The sequence below is a fragment of the Triturus cristatus genome, chromosome 7 (assembly GCF_964204655.1).
Source record: "Triturus cristatus chromosome 7, aTriCri1.1, whole genome shotgun sequence".
NCBI lineage: Eukaryota > Metazoa > Chordata > Amphibia > Caudata > Salamandridae > Triturus > Triturus cristatus.
In genome coordinates, this window is record NC_140590.1 from 67,942,490 (window position 1) to 67,959,249 (window position 16,760).

The 16,760-nt window shown below is 49.2% G+C and overlaps 1 protein-coding gene across 1 annotated transcript in view; it reads left to right on the forward strand.

Annotated features, from left to right (window-relative positions):
* The window catches only part of LOC146808839 (transmembrane protease serine 5-like), a 251,149-nt gene that overhangs the window by 53,226 nt on the left and 181,163 nt on the right, over positions 1 to 16,760 (forward strand). The window contains exon 6 of the mRNA XM_085614243.1: positions 7,999 to 8,058. Coding sequence (XP_085470369.1) covers positions 7,999 to 8,058 — 60 coding nt within the window. The remainder of the gene's footprint in view (positions 1 to 7,998; positions 8,059 to 16,760) is intronic.

Below are 16,760 nucleotides of genomic sequence, written 5' to 3' on the forward strand. Positions count from 1 at the left end.
AGGTACTGCAGCGAATTCAAGACTCTGGTCTCACCATGTATTGCAACAAATGTGAATTCCTCCAGCAAAGGCTACAGTTTTTTGGTTACATCTTCTCGTCCAAGGGGGTTGTTCCTGACCCCAAGAAGGTGAAGGATATCAGAGAGGCACCCGCACCTACCACCCGTGACCGAGATGCACAGTTTCCTAGGCATGGTCAACTATTGTGGTCGCTTCATAAAATGGCTCCCCTCACTGATGCAGCCTCTCCGAGAGCTGACCAAATGATCTGTCCCATGGTCGTGGGGATCTGAGCAAGAAGCTGCATTTCAGGCCACAAAGGATGCTTTGTCGTCCTCCACCACACTGAGTTACTTTGACCCTCAACAAAGCACCATGATAGCCGTGGATGCTGGTCCTCGAGGATTAGGGGCGGTTCTAATGCAGAGGTCCACTGATGAAAATGACTGGCCTCCTGTTGCTTTTGCAAGTAGTTCACTGGCTAACACCAAACAACGGTATTCTCAAATAAAGAAGGAGGCCATTGCTATCCACTGGGGATGCCGCCATTTCCACCTAAATGTGTATGGGAAACCTTCCCTGGTCACCACTGACCATAAGCCTTTAATTCCACTGTTCATGGGAACAGCATCGAAACCACCACAGAGAATAGAAAAGTGGATGCTCCTGTTGCAAGAGTACAACTGCAGAGCAGAGTACCGCCCTAGGTTGAATAACCCAGCAGACTATTTATCCAGGCATCCTTGGGCAACCACTGCTAGTGAGGAAGATGAAGCGGAGGAAACTGAAGAGTATGTGGGGTATGTGGTTGACAAGTCTCGCCAAATACCTCTATCCCTTGAAGACCTGTGTCGCAACACCCCCCTTAGGACAAATGTCCACAGAAAACGCTGGAGACGATAAGGATGAACCAGTGGCACAGTTTCAAGAGCCAGTGGGTTTTACTCACTCCTGTAGCATGGCAGGTATTCAATCAAATATTTGTAAAGAGCGCTATTCACCCGTGAGGGTCTCAAGGCGCTGAGAGCCGGGGGGAAGGGAGCAGCTACTGATCGAACAGCCAGGTCTTGAGGAGTCTCCTGAAGGTCAGCAGGTCCTGGGTCTCTTGTAGGTAGATGGGGAGGGTGTTCCATGTCTTGGTGGCGAGGTAGGAGAAGGATCTGCCACCGGTGGTTTTGCGGTGGATTCGCGGGACGGCAGCGAGGGCGAGGTCAGCGGAGCGGAGTTGGTGGTTGGGGGTGTAGAAGGTGAGTCGCTTGTTGAGGTATGCTGGTCCGGCATCGTGGAGTGCCTTGTGTGCGTGGGTGAGGAGCTTGAAGGTGATCCTCTGGTTGACGGGGAGCCTGTGCAGGTCCCTCAGGTGGGCGGTGATGTGGCTGTGGTGGGGGATGTCGAGGATGAGGCGTGCGAAGGCATTCTGTATGTGTTGTAGTCTCTTCTGGAGTTTGGCCGTGGTACCCGCGTAGGGGGCATTGCCTAGTCCAGCCTGGGTGACCGTTCTTCTGGTTCCGGTGGGGAACCATTTGTAGATCTTACGAAGCATATGGAGGGTGTTAAAGCAGGAGGAGGAGACGGCGTTGAGTTGTTGGGTCATTGACAGAGAAGAGTCCAGGATGAAGCCCAGGTTGCATGCGTGGTCGGTGGGTGTCGGTGCAGTTCCCAGTGAGGCCGGCCACCAGGTGTCATCCCAGGCGGAGGGGGTGGAGCCGAGGATGAGGACCTATGTCTTGTCCGAGTTCAGTTTCAGGCGACTGCTCTTCATCCATTCAGCGAAGGCCTTCATCCCTTCGTGGAAGTTGGTTTTGGCGGTGTCGGGGTCTTTAGTGAGTGATAGGATCAGCTGGGTGCCGTCGGCGTATGAGACTATGTTGAGGTCGTGTGATCGGACGATGTTGGCGAGTGGTGTCATGTAGATGTTGAAGAGGGTTGGGCTGAGGGATGATCCTTGGGGTACGCCGCAGGTCATCTTGGTGACTTCGTATTGGAATGGAGGGAGGCGGACCTTTTAGGTTCTGTTGGTGAGGAAGGAGGTGATCCGATCCAGGGCTTTGTTGCGGATACCTGCGTTGTAGAGGCGTGTGCGGAGGGTGTGGTGGCAGACGGTGTCCAAGGCGGCTGAGAGGTCCAGGAGGATGAGGGCCGCGGTTTCGCCTTTGTCCAGCAGGGCCCTGTTGTCATCGGTGGCGGCGATGAGGGCAGTTTCGGTGCTGTGGTTGCTGCGGAATCTGGATTGGGATGAGTCCAACGTGTTGGTTTCTTCAAGGAATTGGGTCAGTTGTCAGTTGACGATCTTCTCGAGGACTTTCGCCGGGAACGGGAGCAGGGAGATGGGCCGGAAGTTCTTGAGGTCCTCTGGGTCTGCCATGGGTTTCTTGAGTAGGGCGTTGATCTCTGCGTGTTTCCAGCTTTCTGGGAAGGTGGCGGCCTCGAATGAGCTATTGAAGATCTTACAGAGTTGGGAGGCGATGATGGAGCTCGCTTTGTTGAAGATGTGATGGGGGCAGGGGTCTGATGGTGCGCCGGAGTGGATGATGTTCATGGTCTTGATGGTGTCTTCGTCGTTGACGTGGTTCCAGGAGATCAGACGGCCGGTGTGACTGGGGGGCGGTATATATGGGGTGACAGCAGCTGTTGGGGAGGTCTGGGAGTTTAAGCTGTCGTGGATGTCTGCGATCTTGCGGTAGAAGTAGGTTGCTAGAGAGTCGCAGAGATCTGGAGTTTGGCGAGCTGCTTCACGATGGTGAAGAGTTCTTTGCTGTTGTGTGCGTTGTCGATGCGTTGTCAATGTGTTAGAAAGCCTATACCATGTTCGCCAACAAGTGAGTGCTGATCCAAATGGATGTCTTTTGCGAGGCCATCATCTGGTCATCCCTACCTCGCTCACTGAAAGGGTGATACAGCTGGCCCAGGCTGGTCACCAGGGCAAGGTGAAGACCAAGGGTCGACCCCAAACCTAGGTTTGGTTCCCTCTAATGGATGAGAAGGTAGAAGAAGCCGTCAGGTCCAGCCCAGCCCATGGTGTCAAGCATTGGGAGATGCCAATCCTCCACCGCCCATATTTACTGAATAAGGTCCAAGTGGTCCATGGGTATGCGCTGGCATGGATTTTGGAAGTCTCTCAGATGAAAGGCATACTCTAGTGATGATTGGCGATTATTCCAAATATCTGGAAGTAGAAATCCTGTCTTCTCTAAGTCTGTCTCAAGTGGTACCCAAGTTAGAAAAAATCATGGCTACCCATAGATTAATCAAAGAGATCAGAACTGCCATTGGTCCTCCCTTTCAGGGGCAGGAAATAGCCTCGTATCTCAGCTCCTTGGGAATTGTCCAAAAGAAAATCACTCCAAGGTGGCCCCAAGCTAATGGAGAGGCTGAGCGATTCATGAGGACTATAGCCAAGGTCATCCAGATTGCCTCGGCGAGCCAACAATCTCCTGAGGAGGCTATTTACTCTTTTTTTAACTAGACTATAGGCAGACTCCCCACTCTACCACGGGTCGAGCGCCTGGGCACCTTTCAATGAGAAGGATTATTGTGGACTCTATTCCTCACCATCCGAAATGGGTTCCTGGTCCCATGAATGATCATCTGGTCTATGAGCAGAGAAAGATGTCCAATGAGAAGGTCAGTCATGGGCGAAGAGCCCAGAGTTCAAGTCTGCAAGTAGGTGACTTGGTGCTTGTGCAGGATTGACATCCTGGTAGGACGTTTAGGCTACTGTTTGAAAGTGATCCCTGGCACATTACTTCTCTGCGTGGCACACAGGTCACTGTGGGTCCTGGGCGAGAGACCACAACTTCGAATACTTCAGCATTCAAAAAGTTCCATCCTGCCTGGGCGGTGCCTGGGATGTCGAGGACCCTGATGGTGGGGCCATCGATCTCGAAGACTGGAGTGTAGACCAGTCGAGGGTGTCGATCCGAGAATCCTGAGTCTTAGTGGAGTACTAAACCCCCTAGAGATTCCTGTCAACCGAGAGGCGGATCTCCAACAGGGCTGTGATTCTCGAACCAGGTACAGCGCCGTAGCAATCCCATGCCCTCGACCAAACCGAAAGATCATGTGATCTTAAGGACTGCTTTGTCCATGATGTGAGGTAAATTCCTGATCCCAGGTATGGTCGGCATGGGTAGATTTTATAATGCTTGGGACCTTTTTCCACAAAATGTCAAGTTATGTTTTTTGCTGTTATTAATGTTGTTTCAAATGCTACTGTGCATGATGTTTTCTGTTTTGGGGAGGAATGTAATGTCGCCCGTTGCAATGATGTCACCCCATGCGTCGTTATCATGTTGGTGTAAAGCTGGGGGTGTTTTGGTGATGTGCCCCGGGCTACTGCTAAAGTGGGACCAGGATAATAAATGCTGATGCTGCCAGGGGTGGCCTCAGAGAGGGACCCCGCGCAGCATCGGGAAAGTTACCATGTTGTGTCCTTGATCACTTTTTACAAATGGGCCCTCATGAGCAAAGGGAAGTCGCCTGCACCCATACTTTGCTAGCCGTACCTGCCAGTTGCTGCATCCTGCACAGCAACACAACATGGAGCAGCGGCCAGAGCAACTGACTTCGGCGCACGGGGCTCACGGTTTGATCACCAGCGGCAGCTCAGCTCAGCTCAGCATCATGTGTCTCTGGGCAATGCGCAGCGGCCAGAGCGGCTGACTCCGGAGCATGGGGCTCATGGTTCGATCACCAGCGGCAGCTCAGCTCAGCATCATGTGTCTCTGGGCAATGCGCAGCGGCCAGAGCAACTGACTTCGGAGCACGGGGCTCACGGTTCGATCACCAGCGGCAGCTCAGCATCATGTGTCTCTGGGCAATGCGCAGCGGCCAGAGCGGCTGACTCCGGAGCACGGGGCTCACGGTTCGATCACCAGCGGCAGCTGAGCTCAGCATCATGTGTCTCTGGGTAATTGCATACTTGGCCCTCAGCGCCTTCAGACCCTTGGGGGTGGTTAGTTTGCGCTTTACAAATACCGGATTCTTATTATAAGCAAAACATTGTATGTGTAGCACATGGGCTCTAGCACAACATTCCTCTGGTGTGTATACCTGAAAAAGAAGCAGTGGCAAATGCAATAGGTCTGGATTGCATATACGGATGCATGGAAACAGCAGTACTGCAGGGGAGTAGATGTCCATCTTGAGTCAGATACACGTGCGTGCTGTGGCAGGCTGCAGAGTGTTATGAGAGGCCCTTGAGTTGTACACAGTTCCTCACTTTAGCAGGACGTAAGGTCCATGCTGTAGGTATGTTGAATCAGACACATGTGCGTGCTGTGGCAGGCTGCAGTGTGTTATGAGAGGCCCTTGAGTTGTACACAGCTCCTCTCTGTAGCAGGACATAGGTCCTTGCTGTAGGTCTGTTGAGTCAGAAATACACGTGCGTGCTGTGGCAGGCTGCAGTGCGTTATGAGAGGCCCCGGAGTTGTACACAGCTCCTCTCTGTAGCAGGACGTAGGTCACTGTTGTGGGTCTATTGAGTCAGACACAAGTCCTTGCTGGAGAGGAGACGTTTTTTAGTGGTCTCACAGGGGAAACAACCTTTACAACACAGTTATTACATCACACTACCTTTACAACGCAGTCATTTCAATGCAACATCCTTTACATCGCATGCCATTACAACGCAGCCATTACATCGCAGGTCACTACAACGCGTCATTAAAACGCATGTCACTACAACGCATGCCATTACAGCACAATATAAGGTAAGTAATGGGGAAAAGTAATTTTTACCCCAACACTATCCAACACTTAGCCTACTGTTACACTCACTGGAGTGGGAATACTAATTTTTACCCCTACACTATCCAACACTTGCCCTACTGTTGCACTCACTTGAATGGGAATAGTAATTTTTACCCCTGCACTATCCAACACTTACCCTACTGTTGCCCTAAAAGTAATATGCATTGTAATGGAATGCGTTGTAAATGTAGTTTCTAAAAATGTGTTGTGATGGCATGCGATGTAAAATCATGCGCTGTAATGGATGTTGCGATGTAAAAACTGCTTTGTAAAGGCATGCGTTGTTAATGTTTGCGTTTTAACATCATACATTCTCTCACAGGCGCCCATCACTGCCTTCCCAATCTCAGGAAGCCAGAGAGCTCTGAACAGAGCAGACCCCCTTGAATGCATCCTTCTATTGAAAGTGGAATGGCACAACGACAAAGGAAGCTATGAGTGTGGCAGGGAGTGATGGAGGCCATACAGGCAGAGGGATCCAGGCAGAGTACCAGCAGAGGAAGGAAGAGGGTGCATCCAAGGGCAGTGGAAAGAGACGCCGCAAGGCCACTGAACTGCAGTGAAAGAGGGCAAGGCTAAGAAGAAGCTGGGGCGGCCATTTGTTGGTCAGGCTGTAAAGGCACAAAGCACCAAGGTGCCCATCTTAATGTCAGGCTATAAAGGCAAAAAGCACCAAGGTGCCCATATAATGTCAGGCTATAAAGGTAAATAAGCACCAAGGTGCCCATATTAATTTTAGGCTATAAAGGCAAAAAGCATCAAGGTGCCCATATTTATGTCAACCTATAAAGGAACAAAGCACCAAGGCGCCCATATTAATGTCAGGCTATAAAGGCAAAAAGCACCAAGGTGCCCATATTAATGTCAGGCTATAAAGGTAAAAAGCACCAAGGTGCCCCTATTAATGTCAGGCTATAAAGGCACAAAGCACTAAGGTGCCCATATAATGTCAGGATATTAAGCTAAATAAGCACCAAGGTGCCCATATTAATGTCAGGCTATAAAGGCAAAAAGCACCAAGGTGCCCATATTAATGTCAAGCTTCATTTTGAGCCTTAACAAGAAGAACAGCAAACACTGCACTGCATTGAAAAACTATAAAAAAAAAAGATTGCCATATAATTCATTCATTTGAAGTTTGAATATAGGGCCTCGTCACTGGACATCTATTAAGACACTTTATATAAAACCAATGTATAGGAGTATTTCTGGGAACACCAAGAAACGAGGGGATGAGAGAGAGGGGGTGCAGGGACAGTAAGATGGAACAAGCTGAGGCCAACAACAGCCGACTGTGAGTCGTGTAGTCTCTTCAGGTATGACAGTAAGACCATACTTCGGGGCAGCAATGAAGGTGGTGTTCTGCGTGGGTCTTCTAGAAGTTTGTTCAATCAGTGTAAACGTAAGGTTTACAGAGGTAAGTCTTGAGGCCTTTCCCGAAAGATAGGATGTCGTGATTGCGTCTTAGGTCTAGAGGAAGCGCGTTCCAAAAACTGAGTTCCACTCCAGAAAAGGATTGCATTAGCGCTAAAAGCAGATTTGAATATAGGTGTTTCCAAAGAAAATAAGTTCTGTCTTCTAGATAGTTGTGTAATTAATGGTTGTTCTCGTCCAATGTAAAATAGTCCCTCATATAGTCCAATAGCAGAAACTTTCCATAGGAAGCGGAGTGACTCCCCAAACAATGAACAGTATTTTGGAAAGAGAAGGCGGTCCTCTGGTGAGCAGAACCAGAAGCTGTCTCTAGCCAGATCTAATGATGGGCAGGAGGGGTTAGGCCGGACTTGCACTAGGCATCCTTTTTATGTATGCATGTCTGTATTTAAAGAAGTGTGCTTGTGTGTGGCTCTCCGAATGCTTCCCAAACACCTGATCCCTAATACTGCCCCCTTTCAGGTGAGTGTACGTTAATGTACATCAAGAGAATTGTACATAAGTTACCCATCCAAAAGGTGTGTACAATTATGTGCCACTAAGGGATGTGCACATACACGTACTGCAAGTGGCAGCACTTAAATATGCAACTATGGGAAGATGTTATAACAGGATTGCAATAAATGTGCTTCTTTGCATAGCCTTGTGTCATGGCGAAAGCCTGGTCCCAGGGTCAGCATGCTACAGTCAGTGCTGTTAACGCCATATATTGTGTGGCGACGAGGCCTTACTTTTGTCAATGCCATGCTCCCGTAGACCACTAGATGCCACTGTTGTCTGTAGTTTAATAACATCTTTATTTCTCTCTTCCAGTGTCTCTATCCCCAGCTGCAGAGCTTCGCTGAGCACCGTGCCCCCGCAGCAGCAGAGCAGGTGAGACACGATGTGCCAGGTATACATTCACTGCCATAATACACTCGTAACAGGACAGCAGAGTTTGGGGAGAGGTCCTGGGACGGTAATTCCAGATGTGAAATCACCACCCCTGTGCGCTTCACGCTCAGCCTCCAAGGGTCATTGATGTGGGTTCTCTGCCATATTCAATACCTTCTATCTTGAAGAACAATCTCACAGTGTGAGGAGGGGGCGGGGCCTCGTGCCGAGAAGTACCTAGTAGGCACTTGACTTTTGAACCCCGCATCCCCAAAACAAAATAGGGTTCTGAAGCCGGTGCTGATGTCCTGGGTGTTTTCAAACCCCTTAATGGACTTCGGCAGTGTAAATCCTCTCGAAAACGACCCGGAAAACCACTCTTTACAGTAAATGTTCCCTGTCACAGCTTGAAATCGGCTCCTCACCGGGTGACCGTGTGATGGAAGCCGATATCGTGAGTCACACTGTGGCACCGTGTGTGTTGGCAGGTATGCATACTCTGAATAATTAATGATACTGTTCTCAGCGCCTTGAGACCCTCACGGGTAAGTAGCGCGCTTTACAAATACCATGATTGATTGTTCTCAGGACGTCCATCGATGGCCAAAGAGGGCGAGTCTGTGCCGCTTCCAAATATCACGTTTTTGGCTGGAGATTTTTATGCTTCGGTGGTAAACACTACAGTAAGACAAGAGAGCATTCAGTTGGTGTTGAAGACCTCAAAGAGTTTGTAACAACAAACAGGCATTATCATATATTAATAGATTTATAACGTTCCCTATTTTCGGGCTGGCCCACCTTAGACTTAATTCTAGAACATTCCCCGTAGAGACACTTAACAGCAGAGGTGATGGCAAGAAGCCTCGCTTTAGGCAATATATAAAACCCAATCATAAGAGTTGAATAGCCAGAACCCAGCAGAGCTGTGACAAAAAACAACGTGATTGGTGGAAATCTCCGCAAACCAGAAATCAGCACATGAGGGAGAGATCAACAAACGCCATGTGCTTCCGTGGTGTGACGACACAACGAGCTCCCAAGGGGCCTTGCGTTACATGTGAGTACAGCCAGTGTTTTTCTTTGCCTTCCAAAATTTGCAGTTCTGAATTTTAGGCGTGATACAGGGTTACAAGTGTTGCCATTTCAAAGAAAAAGTACCTGCTGTGCTTGTGCTAGTCACATCTGGAATGGTGACACCACAGGGCGGCTTATAACCTTTGACCCCCGTAAACAGTCTGCACAGGGTATGGAATGGAGAACCGCCAGCGGATGGACAAGTCGGCCATATTTGATGCAGGGCCCCACAGTGCAGCTCGCTGCCCCACACTGAAACAACGCCCAAGGATAAACCGGGGGCGTAGCCTTTTATTCACATAGTCACATCGCATCAGTGAGGCATAATAACCATAGTTGAGCATACATTATTGTTATGAGAACAAAGGACATCAGATCGGCCAAAGACATTGTTATGAGAATACAGGGCGCAAGATCAGTAAAACAAGACTGTGCAAGCAATAAAACAGTTGGCAACGCTTCGGAATGTAAAAGTGCCAGAAGGCCCGTTATCCATATCCATCGCCCACACCCTCAACCAAGGGCATCCGGAGCATATCTTAGTGGCAACTTCTCCTCCATCACTCAAAGGGATATGCAATACCCGCAGTTCCACATACACCAGGGCACCGCATCGCGCCCTGTCCCTGCCGTAGGGTGACCAACTGACATCGGTGTAAATTCAGGACAGTGAGTGGAAAAATTCAGGACAAGGGGTCAAAATTCAGGACAAAAATTCAGGACAGGAGGTCAAAATGCAGGACAAAAGGTACGATTTACAGACATATCAGAGAAGGTTGCGCAATAGTATACAAGTAAGTAAATAGACAAGTACTAAAGTACAAGTGAAAATAAGTTTATATTAGGTTGAGACAATTGTGCACTTCATGGTTTGTCAGTGTGCGTGCAGCTTTAAGCAAATGTGCAGGTCTTTTTGTGGTAACAAAACCGCCCCCACCTTTCCAGCTCCCAGAGAAAACGCCTGATGCCCGGTCCGGCCAGTCTGGCCTTGCTACCACCCTCCAATGGCGCCCCTCATCTTCACATAGACCCTCTCTCATGTGTATTTAATTTCTTCTATAGTCCTACTCATCCCAAGTATGTGGGGCAGAGTGTTGGAGTGTGTTACAACACACACATATTATAAAGAGACAATCACTCCTATAAATGTGAAAGTCAATGTATAGGAAATGTTGCTTAAGGTAATGGGGCTTACAATGTGTAATCCTACTTTCATCCGTCATTCAGTCTTTCACCATTCATTCTGTCCTTCCATCTGTGCCCGTCCATGTTCAACCATTTACAAACCTATCCATCATGTATCCTTCCATCCATCATTTCACTCATCCATCCCTCAATCCACCCTTTTACTCATCCATCCATCCACCCTTTCACCCTATCCATCCGTAGACTCATCCATCCAGTCTTCCACCCATCCATCCATTCACTCATCCATCCAGCCATTTACCTATCCAGCCATCCTTTCACTTACTCATTCATCCATCCAGTCACTCATCCTTCTACCCATTCACCCGTTCAGCCATCCATTTACCCATCCCCCTTTCACTTAGCCATCCATCCTTCCATCCATCCACCCATCCATCCATCTACTCATCCACTCATGAATCCATCCATTGAACCTATCATTCATCCATCCTTTCACTCATCCATTCATCCTTTCACTCACCCATCCACCCTTTCACTCATCTATCCATCCTTTTGTCCATCTACCCGTCCTTTCACTCACTCATCCAGCCTTACATCCACCCTTTCACTCATCCGTACATCATTCACCCTTTCACTCATCAATTCAGCAGTCCACCCTTTCACTTATCAATTCATCAATCCATCCATCATTTCACTCATCCATCCACCCATTCTCTCGCCCGTCATCCACCCTTTCACTCATCCATCAATCCATCATTTCACTCATCTATCCAGCCATCCATCCACCCATCCCATCCCTTCACTTACTTACTCACTCACCTTTTCACATTAATTATGAGACCCATCAATAACTCCACCCTTGCTGTAGTTCCTAAAGCAAGGGGTGGGGTGGGGCAGGGTTCACTATGCCCCTGCACTTAGGCAATCTGAAAAAGTGGAAGGCATGAGTCATGCACAGTGCCTGGACGTGGGGCGACTGTGACATGGTGTTTCCAGAGCTTTAAGTGGGATGTAAAAACTAGGGGGGGTCTCTCCAAAAGGGTGTTTAATGTAATAAAATGCGTGGCTTAAAACACATAAGCTAAAAATCCGTGCTTAATATAATGTGCCGCCCGACTGGTATTTTTGTTACTTGTGTCATTGCATCCAGATATATAATACAGCAAGTAACGTTACACTTGGAACAAGTAACGTTACACCTACAACAAGCCAGAACTATTGGCTTTGTCAATGGTTGTTAGTTGCATAAAATAAAAAAGCAGCAACCATGACTGCTATACTATAACTACAATCCTTTCCTTTTGTTGGAAAGGCGTCTGCCGGAAGGGGGTTCGATACACGTCTTGCCCACCCCTTTGACCCACCTCTCCCAAGTAAGCCGAACCAGGCGCGCACACCCTGATCTGCACTGTAAACAGAGGGACACCACACGTATTCTTTGTAGGACGATAAGTTCTTTTATCGATGATTTCAGGGATCTTTATGACCCAAAGGCAAATAGTACAGCAGTGGCACAACGTACCACAAATCAGTCGTGGGGAATGGGGGTAGCGGGACAGTCTTTCAAGATAGTGTCTCTGCGAAATACCCTGCGGAAGCTCACAATCCTCGAGCTGGAGGGTGTCGTGTCTCTGGGCGATCTCTTATCGAGTCGTCCTCAAGGGGAGCGCCGCGAGTCTCTCAGCAGGCACAGGTGGTCGGAGTTCAGGAGCCGCGATTCCGTCCGCAGGGCTCAGATGGTTCAATAGCTGGGGGGCCGCGAGTCACTCAGCAGGCCTAGGTGGATCAGTGTTCGGGAGCCGCGACCTCGTCCGCAGGGCTCAGATGGTTCAATAGCAAGAGGCCGCGAGTCACTCAGCAGGCCCAGGTGACTTCAGCGTTCAGGAGCCGCGTCAGCGTCAGCAGGCTCAGATGGTTCCAGGTCTTCCCTCTCCTTGTTCCTCCGGCACCCCTTGTTATACTCCGCTGGTTCTTTGAAGTCCGGAGTGCTCGCAGAGGGGGGACTGGGGTGACGGAGGGGGTTCGGCGGGATTTCCTGCCGCTCACTCCTTTGGTCTTTTCAGGCGGGTCTGGGAGGGACCCCAGACGCTCGGTAGGGGAGGCGCCTGCTCCCCAGGGGCCGGGTGGCCGATTGAGTCCTCCCGGGGAAGGCGACCCGAGGTGTGACTGGGCTGGCGCCTCTGGGTCTGGCTCGAGGGTTCCCGCTCCCTCGGTTGGGCATGCGTGGTAGGGTGTTGAGTCTGTCAGGTCTCTGGCCGGCCCGTGGATCGGGGGTGGCTGGGGCGGCCGGAGTCGGGGATGTCGTGTCTTGAGGGTGGTTGCAGGTTGGCGGGACGATGGAGAGGGCAACGCCGTGAGGCCGGTCTCACACCTTTGAACTTCTTTCACTGCCTTCCTTCGATTAACTGGATTCTCAGGTAGCAGCAGCAGCATGGGCGTTTTGCGCTTCCAGGTGACAGAATGCTCTGCCTGGACCGAGGCAGGAGGAGGCCACCACATGCTGTGCCAGCCCAGACTGACGCATTGTCATTCTGTATGTGGCAATCAGCCCCACACAGAATGACAATGGGCGGGTGGGGCTGCTCTTGTGCTCAGAGGAGTGCGAGGCGGCCCCATCACGGAGCTGAGGCCTCTCGCAGGGGAACAGATCTGTTCCCTAACATGCCTAAAATTACGGACAAAAGCCGTCCGTAAAAAGGATCCTCACGGACAACGGACGTGAGGTCCAATTTACGGACTGTCCATGAAATTTACGGACGGTTGGTCACCCTACCCTGCCGGGGTACCTGTCACCGGGCAAACCCCCAAATTGTTCAACTCCAGGCATTCCGGGGTAGGGCAGAAAGGTCCAGGACCACCAGCAGGCCAGTCCCCCCCTTCTGTCTGCCCAGTGCCTGCACAAAACAACACCTCTCGAAGGTGCAATTTCAGTAAATCAGTCGAAATTTTGGGTTGCCCCCTTTTTCAGCTTCAAGAAATTCCGCCAATTCCTCCTTCCTCCAGGAGTGGGTGGGTGGTTGATGAGGTATGCTGGCGGGCGCGGTGGAGTGAATGAAGAGGCTGATCCCTCACCTCGCGATGCCTTACATGTTGCCGCTCCAAGCACCGCCAGATGACATCACTGGCACCCTCTTCCTGTTAAAACAGACAAAAGGACTCCCTGCTTTGGCTCCTGCCCGTGACGCGAATAAGGGCGCCCTACTGCTATTTGCAGGGGGCGCCTGGTCATCAACCGCACCCGAAGAAATGAGGCTTCAGTCTTAACCCAGAGGAGCTTTTTCGTCTCTGTCACATATATTATTATTATTATTAATAATTATTAATTTCCTTTGTAGAGCCCGCGGCTACCCATTGGGTTTCCCGGCGCTAAGCATAGGCATAGGCTACTGAGACACCGGGCTTAGAATGGCCATGTTTTCAATAGTTTGCAGAACAGCATTAGAGAGGTGCTGTGTAGTGTGGTAGGGCTTTCGAAAGCTTAGAACCTCGCTATGCAAATATACACACGCCAACCCTGGGTGCCTCTTACCTTTTCCCTTTCTGTCCTCTCTACCTCTCCCTCTCGCTCTGTCATAATATTGTAAAACTCACTGCTAACTTCTGCAAATAATGTATACTTAGATGTTTAGACTCTTTGTAAGAGGCTGACACATTGGAAGCGGCTTCTTTTGCTGTCCTTGAGTGATAGCCCCATTTCACGTCGGCAACTCCTTCATTCAAAGTAACAGCAAGGAAGGACCAGGAGGCAGCATCAGTGTTTATACAGAGGAGGCGTGGCCATACAAGGCTCCTCTCACCTCCATGCACCCCTCCTGTAACCTGGAAGGAAGCAATAGCTGCTCCCCACGCTAGAGCTAACAAGCTTTGGCAAAGCCAGCAGTTCCTACGTTTTAGCTGTGCAAATACAGATTTATTGGCTTTGCAGTTGCTTTTTTTTTCTATCGATGCTCATCATTGGCAAAAAAAATATATATATATATATATATATTATCTACTGGCGGTCGCCAGTAGATAGTTATAGTTAGGACCCTGTTTCCATAGGAAAACCGCAACATTCTATTTGGAATAACTTTGGCGCCGGTCGACGAATCCTCGCGAGATTTTCAAAACGAATGGGGCGCTACGGTCCGCTCCTACCCTGAAAGTCTCGGGGGGATTCGTCAAGCGGGGGCTGAGAAAAAAGGGGGGTCCCAAAACACGTTTTCCCCATGCATTTTTCCATAGGACCTTTAGACACAGCTACAGCCCGAACGGCTGAACAGAGTTACTTGAAATTTGGCAGAGAGGTAGTCTACAGGTCAAGGAAGTGCCTTTTGTAGGTCTGGTGTAAATCTGTTCAGTAGTTCCTGAGAAAATAGCATTTAAATCAATATATATATCTGTGGCAGCTTACGGTGCGCTTACCGTGCGCTTACGGTAAGCTTACCGTACACGTACGGTGACGTGCGCGAGCGCGATTCTGATTGGCTGTTAGATCTTAGTAAACATTCGAATCGGTCGAAACCAGGAAGTGTCGGCCGCCATTTTCTCTCTCGCACTCTGAGGGGGGGAGGAAAAACAAAGCTGGATAACATGAAAAGGGGCAGGCTAGACTGCTCCTAACCACATAGCCATGGTTAGGGTGTCCCAAAAGAACGCCCAAGGCCAAAAATTCAATTTAACTTTTTTTTTAAAAAACGCCGATTGCGCTTACCGTACGCATACGGTAAAAAATAAATAAAAAAATAAAAAATATCCACAATTTCCCCACCCCGTGTGCAAAAGGTGCCCGAACTGCACCTTTTGTGCATGGCATATAACGTTATAGAACCAATAATAGATAACCTTTCACAACGAAGCGCATAATATGTCCGTGTGCGGACGGTGCGCGAAGCGCATCTTGCGTACATGGCCCATCCAGCGTAACGTGGGCACGCGGTGCGCGTAGCGCACCGCGTGCCCACCGTGCGTGCACGGCACTAACTGCGTAAAGTGGGCGCGCGGTGCGCGAAGCGCACCGCGTGCTCACTGTGCGCGCACGGTGCGCTTCGCGCACCGTGCGCGCACGGAACGAACTGCGTGAAGTGGGCGCGCACGCCACGAATGGCGTAAAGTAACTTAGCATTTAAAAAAATGTACAAATTCACTGAAAAACCATAGGTTTCACACACGTTATAGTTAGGAATTAGCATTTAAAAAACCTTGCAAATTCAATGAAAAAACCATAGGTTTCACACATGTTACAGTTAGCTGGACATTTCACTCGTAAAAAACCAATGAAATTCCCCCGTTATAGTTAGTGCAGGCAACTATAACTCACGCGACCGCAAACCTCTGCTGATGCTAATACTGTATTTAGACACTTATTTGCCCATGTCTTCTTCCATTAAATTTTAGCTATACATATATTACAAATATTTTTTTTTCATAAAGACACATATGTCATCAGCAGAGGATTGCGGTCGCGTGAGTTATAGTTGCCTGCACTAACTATAACGGGGGAATTTCAATGGTTTTTTACGAGTGAAATGTCCAGCTAACTGTAACATGTGTGAAACCTATCGTTTTTTCATTGAATTTGCAAGGTTTTTTAAATGCTAATTCCTAACTATAACGTGTGTGAAACCTATGGTTTTTTCATTGAATATATATATATATATATATTATTAGCAATGCTGAATAGCATCATCAAAAAAAGGTGTGAAAATGCACATGCTTTAAAGTGTCATCACACATACGTGCATATCCACTGTGACTCTGTGAGGGCACTGGCATCACCATACATGTGGCACCACAGATGCATCACAACGTGGTGACCATTTTGTTTTTAGTTTTAATTTACCATTCCAAGATGGAGCATCAGATAAAAAAGAAAGGAGCATTCGGGCAGCAAATAACAGTTGATGGTCTCTCCAAATAGAACAAAAAAAGTACACACAAGTTTTGAAAAGAACAAGAATTAAGATTTAGAAGGGGAGCAGCGGTGGAGCAGGCAAGGGTGGGATTGAGAAATAGGCACCGGTAGGCGGCGGGAGCAGCAGGGGGCGCAACAGAGGAACTTGGTTGGGGGGAGGGTGTTGTCAAAATAAAATAGACAAAACCAGCTTGGGGGGGAGGGGTTGGTTGAAGCAATTGACAAGAATGGGGGAGGGTAGGTGGGTGTGGCATAGAGTAGCATGGAGTGACGTGTGGTAAAGTAACATAGAGTGGAGTGGCATTGGGTAGAGTGGCATAGCCTTAGAGTAGAGTCGCACAGAGTAGAATAAAGTGGCATAGAGAAGAGTGGCACAGAGTACCCTAGGGTGGCAAAGAGTGATGTAGAGTAGAGTGGCATAGAGTGGCATAGAGTACAATTCCATGCATTCTGTGGACTACAGTGGAGTGATGTAGAGTGGAGTGGTGTGGAATAGAGTGTTGTAGAGTAGAGTGACAGAGAGTGGAGTGGCGTAGAGTGGAGTTGAAGTGAGTAGAGTGGAATGGCATAGAGTGGAGTGGCATAGAGT